Raw genomic sequence first — 16,576 nt, forward strand, 5'->3', positions numbered from 1 at the left:
AGCATCAGTTTTTTCGTTTTCATATCAATACTTTATAGCTAAAAAATGTCCTTCTCGTTTCCACAGCAGTATTGGAACTGCATAATGATTATTCCGTGAGTTTTTTATGCTTGTATCCGTACTTACGATAAACGTACGCATCCATACGCGCATTCGTACATACAATTAACACAATTGTTAAGATGCTTGACTTGAAAGTTGTAACATACCGTACAAGCAAAAAACGCAGTTCGACTATTATTACAATTATTTTTATATAAATTACACTATGAGTACTGTATTTGCATACGTATCTGTGCACTGGAACGTTCTGGATTATTTAGTACTCGTATAAATTTAAGAGCGGGTTTAGCTAATACAATGCTTACAATGCAATTCCTGCGCAAACTTAGCGGGACATTTTTTCCATTGCCAGGCTTCATTGTCGAGTAATATTACTAATTATTGTTTGAAATTAAAAATGAATCCCACTGACATTCAACCGAAGCAAATAAGGACAAGTACGTTTTCTATTATGCAGATTTCGTTCTTTTTCACATACAGATAGCTGACAAATCATTCTTGCGCTGCTGCATCGTGGTACTCACAGATATAAGAACACAAAACAACAAAAAAACGAGAAAAATGAAAACTGGCATCACCGTAATTTTTGAAGTCAAAAAACTGACAATAAATGCCCATACTTGGTTAATGTACAGCTTTAATAGCGTGCAGTGTGCAGTTTTGCAGCGCAGCTCCCGATTGATACTTAATAACGTGTTTGCCTAACTTCGCCGGCTTTCGGCTTTTAAATTTACATCCAGTACAATATAGAAAAATCCCGGTAGCCAGAAACTGTTCATCCACTGTGTCGGCCAAATGGAACAGAAATGGTTCCTCGTCGTCCCAGGATAAAGAACAAATCTGGCATTGAAATCGGCCGCCCGTGGTCGTATTTTCTTCATGGAAAAGCGCTGTTCCGGAAGTATTTTCCGCGCATGTGCCCGGCGTGATTACGGATGATTCTATGATTTTCTCCTCCTTTTTAACTTGATCTTGGGAAACGTGTTTTGATATGATTTCTAAGGCGATGCCGGCTTCCTGATTTACCGTCTGTGTGTGGTCAGCGGACGCTAAATTCCCAAACATATTTCATTTTTCGATTGTGCGAGACAGATTACAGTTCCTTTTATTATGCAGTTTTTCAACGAAACTACTGTACGTGTTTAGCAATCGGCACGATGGCTGCCCTGATATTATTTTAAAGAGAAAGGCTTAGTGAAAACTTTGCTTACAAAAGTTTAATCCATTTTAAAATAGTCTGTCGTGTTACGCGAAATTTTTGTAAAGCAAAATCTGGGAATACTGTACTAAAAGTTGCTGCACGTGAACTCACTCAATAAATTCTTATTCTTTTCTAATCCTGCCGCTTTACCTCGGTATGGAGCCTTAAATTCGGTACGAAATTTATGTCGCGTCTAAATTGTTTCTCTAGAAGGCATATTGAAAGGCTTTAAAACAGACAAGGTCGCTAAACCTAAGGAAAGTGAAGAAGCGCTCACGAACAATTAATCGGCCATTTTTAACAGACTTACGGCGACAGTTTTTCTATCAACAACTTTGAAATTTCGTTAAAAAATACTCGACCAAAAAATAATAATAATATCGATCTATAAATAATATTAATATTATTAATATCATTTTATAATTACCAATATCAAATATGTTATGCTTTACTTCAGTTATTTGCACTTTTTATAGTCTGGATTATCAGTCGATTATTAGCATATTTATTAGAATTACCGAGTTTTATCCGACATACCGCTTCTGGCTCCAGCGATACCGGTTTCTTCTTGGCTGGGCTTCCCATCTTCGGTGGTGGCGCATATATTCTTCCACTGTAGATCATCCAATGCAATACTGATAATAGAACGCATTCCATTTCCGGAGCTGGGCATATCAGTATGCGCATCTTCAGCGATAGTCCAATCGAGATGGCGTCCAATCCGTGGTTCTCTTCGTTTTGGACCACGTGACACGCGCCATACACCATCCTGCTTCTTAATCGTGACGATCACGTGTTTATCAAGGCCTGTAAATTTCAGCGGAGACGGTTGCACACGGGTAGGTTTTTCACGGGGAGTGCGCGTTCTGGGCATTAAACCGGCGTCCCTGATTATTTTTCCCACCCAGAACATTTTAGCTTTGACGTGTTTCTTTATCGCATGGAGGGACCAGCCCTGCTTAAACAGCTCCAGAACAACCGGTCGCAATGCGTCGTACCTCTTTCGATTCCGTTCGCGAAAGGTTCTCCCGGCTATGCCCAATAACTGCTCAATGTAGCAGCTGGACACATTGGTCCTTCGCATAATGTAAGAGCAAGAGTGTCCTTGATCGAATAAATCCAGGATTTCTTGATTATCGTCGGGAGTAAGGTTGTACATGTCCCGTGTCTTCACAGTTCCTGATTCTCTTCCTGGTGCGCCCTGGGAGGCTTCCAAGCTAGATGTCGAGCATGAATGATCAAGCAAGTGCCGATTGGCATCCGAACGGCACTTTACAGCCGTCGCTGAGTTAGTGCAGTCCCCCACATTGTTGTCCCGCTCGCTAAACATTCCCGTTCTCCCAGCTGCGCACAACACCTGCTTAATCCTGTTGCGAGACAAGTTGGTTTTACGCATAACGTACGAGCAAGTGAATCCTATGTCGAACGAATCCACGATTTCTCGTTTTTCTTTCGCCGCAAGCTCCCATATTTCCCGCTCCTTAACCCTTGCCATTTCGTCCTCTGCCTCGCCCTGTAATCTTCGGATGTTAATCGTCGAATATTACTGATCAAATGAGCGCCGCATTACTGCGGGAAGATTCTCGACAACTGCGCTGTTGAGTATGTATATTCTTCCATTCGGTTGTCCGATGCCGGCTGTATCGGTTCTCCCGGAAGGAAAAACTTTCACCAGCGGGAGTCAGCAACATCATGAACGTCAGCAAGTTTATTTTGGGCTCTACAATACAGGCGGACGTACCGTTCGATACCTTCAACACAAAAATTAATGTGAATATTGGTCGGCAGTCACGCATACTTTTATGAGCCGATTTGCACAATTCTTTGCCACATCAGTGTTTTCATGACTCACCCAGCCGGGACGCATTAACAGATCTGATAGCACGGAACTTTTTCATAGGGCGCACATATACAGACGCGACTCTGTGCATGCAGTAATCGTCCGTGGTAATTACATCATCAAAGTCCTGGTAGTGATTTTGTCGGCTGTTGCTCAGCTTTCCTCCCTTCGTTTATTTTGCGCAAAAAACTCCGTGATTCAGCCCTAAGCAATGAAAATTCAGTGTACTAACAATATATATGTTCATTGCAAATTAATTTTACAAAAACCGGCGTAAATACGACATGTAAATCCTTAAATTTAATAAAATTTTCCCATCTGTGCGACAATTCAAACACACAGTGCAGCACACAGTGGCTCAGGGTTCGCCCTCTTATGGATAGGTGTATAGTGGGTGGATACGATCAGATATTAGGTTAGATTAACTATGAGTAATACATACTATAATTTAATTTCAAACAAGAATCATGTAATAAAGGCCTAAAAACGTGTCGGAAATACTGTAGTACTACCACTTTCAATGAAATTGCTAACAAATCTCGCAGTTAATTCAACCAACATTGTCGCTTATTTGGCTACCCGAATTATGCAAACGTTCATTCGTTAATTATGCTCGAAATATCAATCCAGGTATCGGTACTGCGTTTTTCATCGTCAGTAAAGCCAAGCATACACATTCGGCTTAATAATTTTAATAGTATTTCCACCGAGTTACGACAATAACATTGTTCGCAGACTTCACTTGAAAAGTAATAATATAACGTTCTAACTACAGTATAGGACTTCTACATGGCGCTTATGTACATTTACGTACCTACAACTACAAGCGCCTTGCCGGGTTTGGCCATACACGTGCCTGGAAGCACTTATATTGCCTAAGTTTGTATACACGCGTGGCAGTTGTTCAAAAAAATAAATATATAGTGAAAATGACTGGTTATTGACAAATCCGAAAAGTCCATGCTCAGAGTCAGTTGTTAATCATATTCAACTCCGGTACCAAAAAAACGGGATAATACAGTTACTAAATCAGCATTGATGGAAATGGTGCGTTTAATTACAGGGACGTGATTAAGAAGGCACTTAATTATAGTCTTATACTAGCATACGCTGCTGGCTAGGATCAATTTAATAAAAAATGCACCGAATACCACTTACCTACTATTACCAATAAAATCTTGCGTTCCACATACTACAATTTTGTTAAAACTTGCGTTCCAGTTCCACATATCATCAGTGATTCAATCCGAGGCAGAGATATACGAACAACCTTTGCCAGTAAACCGCTGATACTATTCAATCACAATCATACAACATTTCACACATCGCTCATTCAAGCCTCCTGATTGTTCAGCAGCATTCACATAAGACCCAATAACGGCCAAGATGTGGACGACACGATTGAAAAAATCGATGCCAGTCGAAATTTTAATCATTACTTACCATGTCCAAGTTGTGATGGCGGTCTATGCTCGAACTTGTATTCTTACGGTTTTGCAGCAATGAGTAATTGGTCGCAGTCCTACATTCGCCGCGTAGCTACGTATATGAGATGCAGATACAGTGCTTTCTCTGTACTTTATGTTCCACAGAACACGTTGGCGCAGTCACACTGGCACCAGCCACCAACAGATCACCGTTACAATCTTTTTCCCTTAAGTAATATTTTTTTATCATTAGCCTAACAAGAGAAGTCGAGGAAAATTCCTCGTTACTGAAGCCATTAATTTTCAGTCATTATTGTACGGAAATTTAAAACTTCAGGCCCTGTTCGAACCAATTGAGGATCCGGAAATCGTATGGCCGGGACAGTCGTGTGGATCGAGTTTCAGCTGGCCGGAAACAGACACTGGGGATGTACATAGATGTTTTTCACAGAGCAATCAGTGCAATTCGGCACTGTTGGGCAACCTTCCGGTTGTTGTAACCGGAAGCGCGTCGATTTATGGAGAAAATAGGTTCCTCTTTTGTTTTCCTGATCGACTGGCGTCCGCGGTATTTAGCTATCCAAAATGCCGGTTAATATCAATACATACATTATCGGTTAATGTTAACCGCAATAGCCATGTGCTTGTTTTCAATTTTCGGATCTGTACTTAAAGGCCAGGGTCAAAAAGAGGGAGGGAAGATTAAAGGGAGGGATTTTCTTTGGTCGAAAAGAGGGAGGGAAAACTAAAGGAAGGGATTTTGAGTGGTCAAAAAGAGGGAGGGAATTTCTGTGGTCAGAAAAGGAAGGGAATTTCGGCGATCCAAAAATTTGAAGAAGTTCAGAGCGAGCAAAATTTGAGCAAAACAACTTTTCAAGCACTACCTCTGGAAGCTGTTGTGGGAACTTTAGATATAGTTTTAGTCTCCCACTTTACAAAAAAATCACATCACATTTTCTCAGCTATATGGAACGTTTTTATGTTCACACGTAAGTACTACTTACAAATTACATTATTTGAGTCTATTTTGTAATCAGGCACGCGAGCGAAGCGAGCATTTCTTTTATATAGCGGACGAGCGAAGCTAGACGGAGTTTCTAATTAATGACATGTGAGTTCTGTAACGAAGAGTCCCATGACCTTTGGGTCGCTGAGTGACTTTTTGGTCGCCGAGAATTTTTCTTAATGAATTTTATACAATTTAACATGGTGAGTCGAACTGAAATCCCTGGTGACCTAGAACCTGGGCCCTCGAGGAAGCCGCCAGGGCCCGTGCCCAAGCTTGGACTTGTATATTTCTAAATATATCTGAATATTTCTAAATATTTCTAAAATATTTCTAAAATATTTCTCAATATTTCTCAATATTTCTCAATATTCCTCAATATTTCTCAATGTTTCTAAATATTCCCGGGAAGGTGCACCGCTGTAGGCTAGCACTACAAGACCGAAGCGAAGCTAGGCGTTATATTAATCCCAGAATGTTGCAGTCCGGTTTATTGCATTAGTACGAGTATAAGTTTCAATGTGAACAGTTAGGAGCTGCCAAATTGTTGAAACTTCGAATATGCGAAACACACATCATGTCTAACTGAGCTTTTGGACTGAGGGCTTTTTAAAATTATGCCGGTTTTTCCGCCTTTTCGGTGACTTAGCGGACCCAACAACCTTGAAACTCTGAGCCTTTTGTTTAACTCGGATCATTAACTGTTCAGGCTGAGGTCTCTTCCTAGCATGAACTGGATTCCTATTAAGGCTAACGTAGCGACCCACAAATATTCGTGACAATTTTTGACTGTCATGCGCGACTACCTACTCAGCCCTTACTTTATATAGAGAGTTTTGACTACAGTAAAACCTGTGACTTTGAACACTCGCGTAAATTGAACACTGGTGTACATTGAACGGTCATTACGGAACCGGCGCGTCTCGTAGACTATAACACAGGGGAGACCTCGCGTATATTGAACATCTGCCTAAAGTGAACATTGAACAAATTAGCTGGAACGAAGCTAATTATTTACTAATATTTAGCCCTTTCGAAAATGAACAAAGTGCCAGAATCTGGTTTGGGAGCGAAAAAACACAAGAAAAGCGCTCAACGGGCCAGAGTTCACTAGCCATTCGCCTGTTCCAACTTTAACACCACACGATTTTTGATTTGTTATGCGGGAAAAAAGCGTAAAAAAGGCTTGGTAGCGGGGTTGTCCCCATTGAGGCGGCGTCCGTTCGCCTTCAGGAGCAGCTTTAGTGCACAGAACCATTGCCCCCAGGGGCGGGCCCCTTGGGGCAGCTGTTCTGTACATTGAACGAAAAAGCTGGAACCGGAGGTGTTCAATGTACGCAGGTTTTACTGTATTAGAATAGAATATTTAAAGATTTAGGTATATTATGAGTACCTCAGTTCGAGTTAGCACGTCAAACTGGAAGCCCTGCTGGCGGCGGCTATCACGGGAGCCCAGGTTCTAGGTCACCAGGAATTTCAGTTCGACTCACCATGTTAAATTGTATAAAATTCATTAAGAAAAATTCTCGGCGACCAAAAAGTCACTCAGCGACCCAAAGGTCATGGGACTCTTCGTTACAGAACTCACATGTCATTAATTAGAAACGCCGTCTAGCTTCGCTCGTCCGCTAAATAAAAGAAATGCTCGCTTCGCTCGCGTGCCTGATTACAAAATAGACTCAAATAATGTAATTTGTAAGTAGTACTTACGTGTGAACATAAAAACGTTCCATTTAGCTGAGAAAATGTGATGTGATTTTTGTGTAAAGTGGGAGACTAAAACTATATCTAAAGTTCCCACAACAGCTTCCAGAGGTAGTGCTTGAAAAGTTGTTTTGGTCAAATTTTGCTCGCTCTGAACTTCTTCAAATTTTTGGATCGCCGAAATTCCCTTCCTTTTCTGACCACAGAAATTCCCTCCCTCTTTTTGACCACTCAAAATCCCTTCCTTTAATTTTCCCTCCCTCTTTTTGACCCTGGCCTACTTAAACGGTTTTAAAAATAATCGGATCAGCTCATCATCTGCGCAAGTTACTAGTAGCTTTGTAGAAGTTTATTAAAATGTGTGCACTTTTCATTCCGTACACTATCTTTTTGCACTATTCTGTAACGGTCAACATAAAACCAAAATAACATAAAACGTGGATTTTATTCTTATTCATAGAAATAAAAACGGCAAGCAGAACATTCATGATTCAGATTATTGTTACATCTAAAGAATATACGAGTATGCAATCGAAATAAAAATGCTGTTCTAAGTGTCCATGAAGTTTGTGGATTTCATAAGTCGCGAAATGCGCTAAAAAAAACGGCATTTAAAAGGATTACGTAATTTAATGAAAGGTGAGTGGGCACTCACAGCGGGCAGCATGCTAGGTAAGCCTGGAAACAATTTAGGTTCAGCTATGGACTTCACACCAATAAATCAGTGGACAGTTTAATGCAGTGCATGCTACAGTCCTGCAGCGCATTTTGCGATTGATACTTAACAATGTGTGCACCCATCGTTGCCGGTTTTCGGGTTCTAAATTTACATCCTGTACAATATAAGAAAACTCCTGCGAAACAAAGCTGTTCGTGTTCTTTGTCAGCCAAATGCAGAAGGAAGTCTTTCTCGTCATCCCAGTATAAACGGCAAGTCTGGCACTGATATCTTGCGCTACTGCATCTCATGGTCGCATTATCTGGCGGAAGCAAGGGCATTTCCGAAGCAGCGGCTACACATTCGTCCGGGGAAGCACTGGAGTATTGCAAAATTTCTTCTTTCTTTTCTCTTTGGTCAGAGATAAGTTGCCCAGGTGTAATTCCTGTATCGAAGCCAACGTCCGGAATATCCATACCCTTCTGATTTTCCGCCACTAAATTGCCACAAAATCTTGTGTTATGTTTGGATGTGCAAACCAGTTATTTGTAGAATATAAAACACTGACTCAATTTCTAAAGCATTTCTTGTTTTAAATTTAGGTTAAATGTCATAATTGATTGTATAAGACAAAAAGCCAATCAATATCTTTCCCTGTGCAGTGGGTACAGTAGCCCGTTAAGTTGTTGTTACGAAGCGATACATTCGCGTAATATGGATCAGCAAATCACAGAAAACAGGTGTGTGATTCGAACGTGAGCATGCTACTTCCTACCAAAAAAAAATAAATCACGTTCGGCGCCGAGTCGCCGAGTCGTTAACCACTGGGCAGGCACCTGCTACGTTATTGTTCCGGGTAGCACCATATCCGTCGTGTTAGAACACATTTTTATATTTTTATGAGGAAACATACAAATAATAATACAGGTCTGCCCATGTATAATCTGTATTGTTATTAAACTGCACAGTATGACCATGATGGTCATACTGTGCACAAGAGATGTGGCGGAAATGACCCCGTGTACGGCGTTAATATTACATGTACATATATACGTTTAGTGACAAAAATTCAAAACAATTGTTTGTATTCATTTTGTGATTCTGTATCCAAAAGTCCAAAACATATAATTTTTATTTTCGCTCGAAAATCGTTTGTGTGCGCAGCATCTTTTTACCGGGACATGACGGATTAAATTGGGCAATCGGCGTCAGGCAGCAAATGTTATGTTATTACGGGCCAATATTACCCAATATTCTCTAAAATTCGCTATTAAAGGCGTGGAAAACGTAATAGAGAATGGAATATGGAATTCAGATAAAGAAAATATAATTTCAGCAAAAACAATGTTGATATTTAGCAATTTTCTGCAGCTGTGAAGCAAATTTTAAGTTTTTTTAATTTTGATTCGTCACATCTCAGCAACCAGATATGTACTTACTTACAAGTGCACGGTAGTGAATACAGCTGTTTCCAGGACAATGTATGCACCTCCTGTGATTTTAGAGTACAGTAACTTTAAAAATAAAACAGTTCTGCTAAGGGTGTACAAAACCGAAATTTTTCTTTATTCAGGGCGATATCAGGAGCCAAACGCGGTTTAAAAATGGTTTTGGTAGCTAAAGCTACGGAGCCTTCACAGCGAAAGTTATCACAAATTAATACTAAACTCCAAAGCGAATGCCGCATATTTTCAAGTGTTTGGTGCGTGACAATAATCATGTTGTGAAAACAGAAGGAACGCTTCATTGCACAATGCACTCACCGCTTCGATCTTGAGCAATGCCCGTTTCCTTCTGACACAGCCCTACATTCTCTGTGGGATATCCGCGTTGTCCATCATCCAGCAAAATACTAGCACCAGCCGCACGTGCTTCGCCTGGGGACTTTGACAGCAGCAAATCTTCGGCGAGTGGATCCAGCTGATGTCCAAATTCTTCTGGATTGCTTCTTTTTCCACAACACGAATTCGGTAGCAGCTGTAAATTATTCTGATCCAGGATCATGGCAGTGTCATCATGATTATTATATCCTGTGGACTGCAACGCCGATCTTTTTGCCAATCGTGTTTTGGGAGGTAAACCGGCGTTCCTCAATATGTTTTTCACCTTAAACTGCGAAGTTCTAACGCGATCTCTTATCGCTCGGAGAGACCAGCCCTGCTCGAATAGCTTGAGAACAGTCGGTCGCAATGCGTCGTACTTTTTTTGATTCCGTCCGCGAAAGGTCCTACCCGCTGCGAGCAAAAGTTGCTTGATGTAGTGGACAGACACACTGGTCTCCTGCATAATGTAACAGCAAGTGTGACCTTCGTCGAACAAATCCAGGATTTTCTGTATGTCTTTAGGAGTCAGGGTATACACGTTCCGCGTCCTGCTAGTTTCTGTCCCTTTCTCTGATACGCTCTGCGATGTTTGGATGCTAGATGGCGAGCATGACTGGTCCAACAAGTACTGAACAGTTGTGGAACAGTTACTTGCAACCGCTGGTAAGTAAGTGCAGTTGATGACACTATTATTCCGTTTTCTAAACATGCCCGTCCTGCCGGCTGCGCACAAGATCTGCTTAATGTAGTAACGGGTCAAGTAAGTCTTGCGCATAATGTAGGAGGCAGTGTGACCTTTGTCGAATAAATCCACGATTTCTTGTTGTGCTGGGTCCTCGGCATTAAAACGCTGATCCCATCTTTGTTCCCAGTGTGGCTGCACCTCCTTTATTTCGGTTTGCATTTTTGGCACTGAGCGGCGACGGCGTTTGGTTTCGGTAGGGGATTGCCTGCACTGATGTTCCCAGAATTTCAACAGCAGCAGAAATTTGCTGCTGTTTCAGTAGATATCCACTCTTCCCAGCACAGTTTACGTACATTGATCTACTGGCAAACCTGGTCAAATAAAAAACCGCAATTATAATAAGATTGAACAAATTGCGATTTTCTTGGTTGATTAAAGAGAACTAGGGAAAACCTTACTGATTTTTATCTCAAAACCTTCTGCTCAGTTCTATACCAAAGGAATGCTGCGTATTACAATCAAACTTGTAGTAGTAAAGCACATTAATCTCTACGACATGCAATAGAATCATCATTGTACGGTATGCTGTAACTAAAAAAAGCTCAAAAAATTTTACGATTTCTGGTGAAAACGTTTTCAGTAAAACAGGCAAACTGAAGTTTCTAGAAAGTTGCGAAATCGAGTTAGCGTAAAAAGTCAATGCAACGGTCGGTCCAGACCGCACGACCGTAAGCAAACTGCGTGCACTCTGGAACCTTTCTGAAACCAGTCAGCCCAAACTACACACAAACTAGGCATCAGAAATCTTAATTTTTTTTCTCACTCTTTTATGGGAAGTGGGCCGGTACATGGTACCCAATTCGTGTACATGCACGAAAACGTACACTTACGCGCACTCCCAAACATATTTTTGTTTCGATTTATGACATTCTGCAGCCAGGAGATTTGTGAACACTAGTGTGAAAACCGTTTGTGCGCGCAACATCCGGTTCGGGAGTTACGGCTGTTAAAAAATTCCAAAAAGTTTAAATGCATTCAGGTGTACCAAAAGTCTCATTATGGACCGATCTACCTCAAATTTTGCATGTAAATGCGCATGTTAATGAAGATCGTTTTTACACCGATCCAGACTTCCATGACTTTTTTCAAATTTTAAAATGAATTGTAAAATTTGTTAAATTTTTTTAAAAATTTGAAAAACATGCTAGATCAGTGGATCGGTGTAAAAACGTTCTTCGTGGTAATGTGCATTTATGTGCAAAATTTGAGGGAGATCGGTCCATGATGAGACATTTGGTTCACCTGAATGCATTTAAACTTTTTGGATTTTCTAACAGCCGTAACTTCCGAACCGGATATCGCGCGCACAAACGGTTATCCCACTAGTGTATACAAATCTTCTGGCTACAAAATGTCATAAACCGAAACAAAATGTGTTTGGGAGTGCGCGAAAGTGTAAGTTTTCGTGCATGTACACGAATTTGGTACCATGTACCGGTCCACTTCCCTTAAGCTGTAGGTCACCCGTTTTGAATTTGAACAAATCTCAAATTTGTCATAGCAACCTGCGAGCTGTAACGCAGTGCGCTGGTGGATGGGTTGCCTTATCATGACGCAGCACCGGAAGCAGGCGTGTCGCTTTTTTGCCTTAATAGTGCTGCCATGGTAACAGCTAAGCATTGTTCTCGGCATGTGGCTACGGCTGCCACCCATTTCGCCTACGGGACATTTCGCCTAAAAATTTGTTTCGAATCATAAAATATTAACAGCTGAAAATTACAGAAAAAAAATTAACCTACGAAACCTAAGAAAACTTAAGAAAGCATGGAAATATAAGAAAAAAAAAGAAACCGCAAGAAAACGCTTTTGGTATTTGCGCTATTTATGATTCGATTTGAATTTTTAGGCGAAATGTCCCGTAGGCGAAATGGGATGATACGAGGTTCACCAGTGTGGTGCTGTAACCACTACAGCACCACACTGGTGAACCTCGCATAATTATGTAATACACGAATTCTTACGCCGGCGTCCATCGATCGAGATTTATTGGGGCAACACGCGATTACCGTTCTCGGGACTATGAATAGAGAACCGATAATTTCATAGATTTAGCTGCTCTATTTAATTTGTTTTTGTTACAGCCTGGTTAATGGAAATGGCTTCGGCAAATAAAATATTAAGCAGTCTAACTATGTTGTGCTCATTGTGTACAAGGAAATATGCATTTAATACGCAAACTATAAGAAAAATACCATCTACCGCCTAAGTAATATAAAATTAGCAACGCTAATCAACAAAGTCCGGAAAGAGTATGCCTGTTCATAAATGCAGTCGTTCGGAGATCACCCTCACACTTTTAGTGGTACTATAACTGTCCATAAGAACAACTAAAAGTGCAATGTAATTTCTTATCATACCTCTAGTTTTATCTGTGCATTGTAATTCTTATCATACCTCTGGTTTTATCTGCAGTCAGTTTTTATATGAGGAAAACCATCATCACATTTTCTCGTACTGCTGCTATAACGAAAGATCCACTCAAGGTGTTTAGAAATTGTTCGGAAGCAAGGATCTATAAAAACTCTTCATCATCTGGATGCTTATAATCTGCGTCGTCCTCCATATCAGAATCACCGTCTGGTCCTTATTTTTTTAATTCTTACATCATCGATTAACAATTACCTTTCCGTCTGCGAAATGATAGAAGACAGACACAGTACCTCGCATGCATAGTTTTAGTAGTTATTTCCGTGGACAATCCTATCAGTTTTTCGGCAGGACGCAGAAGAAAAAATAAAATAATATTCTTACGACGATATACGAGTACGACGTATATTAGAACGACTTCAATCAGTAAAGTATCAGCTGGGAGGCAGAAGATGATCCATAGAAATGTGGTCGGGACATGAGAGCTTAAAAGTAATGCAGTGCATTTGGATGATTCTGTGTTTCAAGCTCAGCCCGGTGACTGCGTCACTGCAGAATAAGCGGTACTGTGCTACGAGTAATAAGAATAATCGGTCGCTTTCTCAAACATGAAAATTATCTGCAGCCGGCAAAGCGATACCAGTACGGCACTGTACGGAGGCAGCTGCGGTTTAATATCCGCACTCGCACCGACCTAGCTGCACCACAGACTGCAGTCGGTTTTTCATAAATATTGCCACGCAACACACCGTGTGTTGGCATCTTGCGTGGCAGTGTTTGTGTACTTGCTGTTTGAATTTTTACGTAGGAGTTACGGGACCGGCGTGTACGTGTGTTACACGGGTAGAAGCCAGGACAGGACAGGTTTGTACGTGTGTTACACACGTACAAGTCTGTCTTGTAATTCCTCGTAAAGATGCAAATAGCAAGTACACCGCGCTAAGTCTGCGCTAACGTAAGAGCGGCGGCCATAAGCTACTTTTGTCACAATAACAAATTCGGTCCTCCCAATATGTGAGCTACTTCGATGTTTCTGGCATTCATTCAGGCAACTTCCACTGGACCATCACACAACTTGGCACTAGATCCACCCTGCTGCAGTAGCAAACGTTTCTGAACGTGGCTACATAACAGACACACCCATTTCAGTAAAAACTGCATTAAACACGAGATTACCAGCGGTTCTGTCATTTTGCGTCAACCGACAGAATGTCGTCAGAATGCCACTCTACATGGTATGCCGTTAACCCAGGAAAACCAGGTAAGAGAAGACATGGGAATTCGGACTGAAAACTTGAGTTTCGGATAAACAATTCAATTAAGAAGGAAACGGTTTTTTTAAAATTTCAGTGACCATAGGTCGAGCAGGGCAGGGCCATCTCGAGCTAACACGCATGGGATCCACGTTTCACCGACATGTTATCGAATAATTCGAAGGCAATTTATAACAATTGATAAAAAATTCGCACAAAAAATGCCGATAGCTCTCAGCTCGATAGATCTCAGCGAGTACTTGAACTTGAAGACAGATGCATTATAATTGTCATCGAGATGACCAGTGGTCAAGGAGATTTAAAAAAACGATAAATCACTGATATGCACCACCACAAAAGCGCTACTTCGATATTTCGCAACATTTGGTCACTTTTACTATGCGTTGTGGACGATTGGTCATCGGCCTCGATGAGGATCCCAGTTTGAGCAACGTTTACAGCGAAACTAGTACTATATTGGGTTATGCAACTGAATGGAAAACAGAAAGCTTGGCTGGGATGATCGCCATCGTTAATTGACCGGTGGCCAAATCTTTAAACGTTTTATATAAATGACCAACTGGTTAGAAATACCGGAGTGTCGCATAGAAGGGTCGGCAATGTTTTGCTAAAAAAAACCATTACTTACTATACTCGTACAAAACAATAAAATTTACTATTCAGAAAGGAAGACAGGGCTTCTCCTTGCCGGCGTGCGCTAGGTGGCATTTACTAAACAATATCAACCGTCCAAAATGTGTGGGACTGATGGTTTGTACTTGTACTTTGCACTTTACATTTATGTCTGACCATGAGTCGGCACCGCTGCTGGCTAATGCCTAATTGCTCATATTGACGCTTGGCCTTACTGCGAAATGCTGTCTACTGCTGTATTCACCGGTTTTGCACGGATTGATTTTTAAAGCTTAGAAGGGCTTGTGAACCGGAAGATACGAATGCAAGGGCAGAAGCTTAACTAACAGAGAATAAACGCAACGTTAGTAACGTTTACAGGATTTCTCGCTCATTACAACAGTTCGAATAAAAATAAATATGCAAAGAATATACGAATTTTTTCAGGAACTGGCTGTAGCTGGGTTGCCAGTTTTATGGCAGTAAATGTAACGTCCACACAATCATACTTATGCAGATGCATTGTGCAAGCTTCTGAATCTACTGCCTGGCATGAGTGCACTCCGAAGCTCCTACAATGCATATTTTGCAGCCGTTACTATTGCTACTACCGCATGTGCAGAGTAGTACATGCGGTATTCATAGTACTTACATAGATGCTATAGTAACGGCCGCAAAGGTAGTCGCTAATGCTATAGTAACCTGTGCTAAGTGCGATTTTTATTGTACTTCATACTGATAAAGGTCTAAGTCGGCGTTGTCAGTTTATTTCTTGCAAACTCTAAACTGCATGTTCATATGGTTCATATAAGTGAACAGATTTGCACTAACTCGATTTATCGATGATAGTAACTGTTAATATCGGGGACGCCGCATCCGGGAGCGAAGTATATTAGCTATGCGCCCCTATTACCGAATGGGCTATTCATATCACGTTGCAAAAATTACATCCCATTCCTCTTGCCCACGAATTTATTGTATTTAACTTCAAACAGCAACAATATGAAATGAATGCTACAATTTTAAAACGGAATGCCGTTCATCTCCTCTAGATCGTCTCTGATCGGACAATTCAATTTGACCCGTAACAGCTCAGCCTCTGCAGCCGAGAGCTTCATTACGCCCACTGCCGGCTTTGTCATTTCATGGGAAAAACAACCGCTCTTTATTGGTGCCTTCGAAAGTATTTCTGTTTCAATAATCTTTTTCAGCCACTGCCGGAAACCGCCTTCGTCTTCGTAATCTGATGTTTCTGGGTTACACGACATTAATAAATCCAGAGCGAAGGCGCAGGAATATACAGCGCAGTTATTGGAACTGCTGGCTTGTTTTGGGACGGATGGTATGATTATGCTGACATCCTCGCTTTCTCCGCAAAGCGTCCATATCTGGAGCAATATCCACGGACTGGGCTTTAATCCCAGCGAATCGTACAGCGTGACAGCACGAGTATGTGGATCGATCCTCGCCGTAACGAAGTGGTCTCTCATGTCAAACAGCGGTTGAATAATCGTTTTCCCATTTGCATAGTCGGCCCTTATGGTTTTCATAACCTCGTAGCCGGGTTGGCATCTTTGTACCCATAATGGGCTGAGAAAGCCAGTGAATGGTTTCGACGCTGTAATACTTCTTCGGGCCAACGCACAAAAAGCGGCAACCACTTTCGTATCGATGTATTCACCCAGTGTTGATACGGCGCGGATATCAGATTGGTGTATGGCAAATTTTCCCGCCACGTATTTTACCAAGCGATTCCTTCCGCCCGTTTCCTTGTGATTCTCATCACAGCTTTTTTGCCTTTTCCCAGAAACATGGTGTAGTTCTTCGTCGGGCAAACTGTCAATGGTTATAACCGG

General features: G+C 41.3%; 2 protein-coding genes across 6 annotated transcripts; both read right to left on the reverse strand.

The window, feature by feature from the left end:
- Positions 1-521: 521 nt before the first annotated feature.
- Positions 522-5,147, reverse strand: LOC129592284 (uncharacterized). Of its 3 annotated transcripts, XM_055488282.1 has the most exons (5): positions 4,263-5,146; positions 3,117-3,308; positions 2,668-3,015; positions 1,802-2,608; positions 522-1,112 (listed from the first exon to the last, which is right to left on the reverse strand). In XM_055488282.1, exons 4-5 carry the CDS (start codon positions 2,592-2,594, stop codon positions 688-690), a joined length of 1,218 nt encoding a protein of 405 aa, XP_055344257.1. In that variant the 5' UTR covers positions 2,595-2,608; positions 2,668-3,015; positions 3,117-3,308; positions 4,263-5,146; the 3' UTR covers positions 522-687. The 3 variants fall into 3 exon arrangements, with proteins under 3 accessions (XP_055344257.1, XP_055344256.1, XP_055344255.1); XM_055488281.1 differs by having other exon boundaries at positions 1,823-3,015; positions 4,263-5,147; XM_055488280.1 differs by having other exon boundaries at positions 1,802-3,015.
- A 2,429-nt stretch (positions 5,148-7,576) lies between these two features.
- LOC129592247 (uncharacterized) lies at positions 7,577-13,527 on the reverse strand. 3 transcript variants are annotated; one of them, XM_055488231.1, is made up of 4 exons: positions 13,128-13,527; positions 12,862-12,979; positions 9,663-10,778; positions 7,577-8,395 (listed from the first exon to the last, which is right to left on the reverse strand). In XM_055488231.1, exons 3-4 carry the CDS (start codon positions 10,624-10,626, stop codon positions 7,950-7,952), a joined length of 1,410 nt encoding a protein of 469 aa, XP_055344206.1. In that variant the 5' UTR covers positions 10,627-10,778; positions 12,862-12,979; positions 13,128-13,527; the 3' UTR covers positions 7,577-7,949. The 3 variants fall into 3 exon arrangements, with proteins under 3 accessions (XP_055344206.1, XP_055344205.1, XP_055344207.1); XM_055488230.1 differs by lacking the exon at positions 12,862-12,979; XM_055488232.1 differs by lacking the exon at positions 12,862-12,979 and having other exon boundaries at positions 13,090-13,527.
- Positions 13,528-16,576: the final 3,049 nt, after the last annotated feature.

The sequence above is a fragment of the Paramacrobiotus metropolitanus genome, unplaced genomic scaffold, assembly GCF_019649055.1.
Source record: "Paramacrobiotus metropolitanus isolate TYO unplaced genomic scaffold, Prichtersi_v1.0 Parri_scaffold0000051, whole genome shotgun sequence".
In the NCBI taxonomy this organism is placed as follows: domain Eukaryota; kingdom Metazoa; phylum Tardigrada; class Eutardigrada; order Parachela; family Macrobiotidae; genus Paramacrobiotus; species Paramacrobiotus metropolitanus.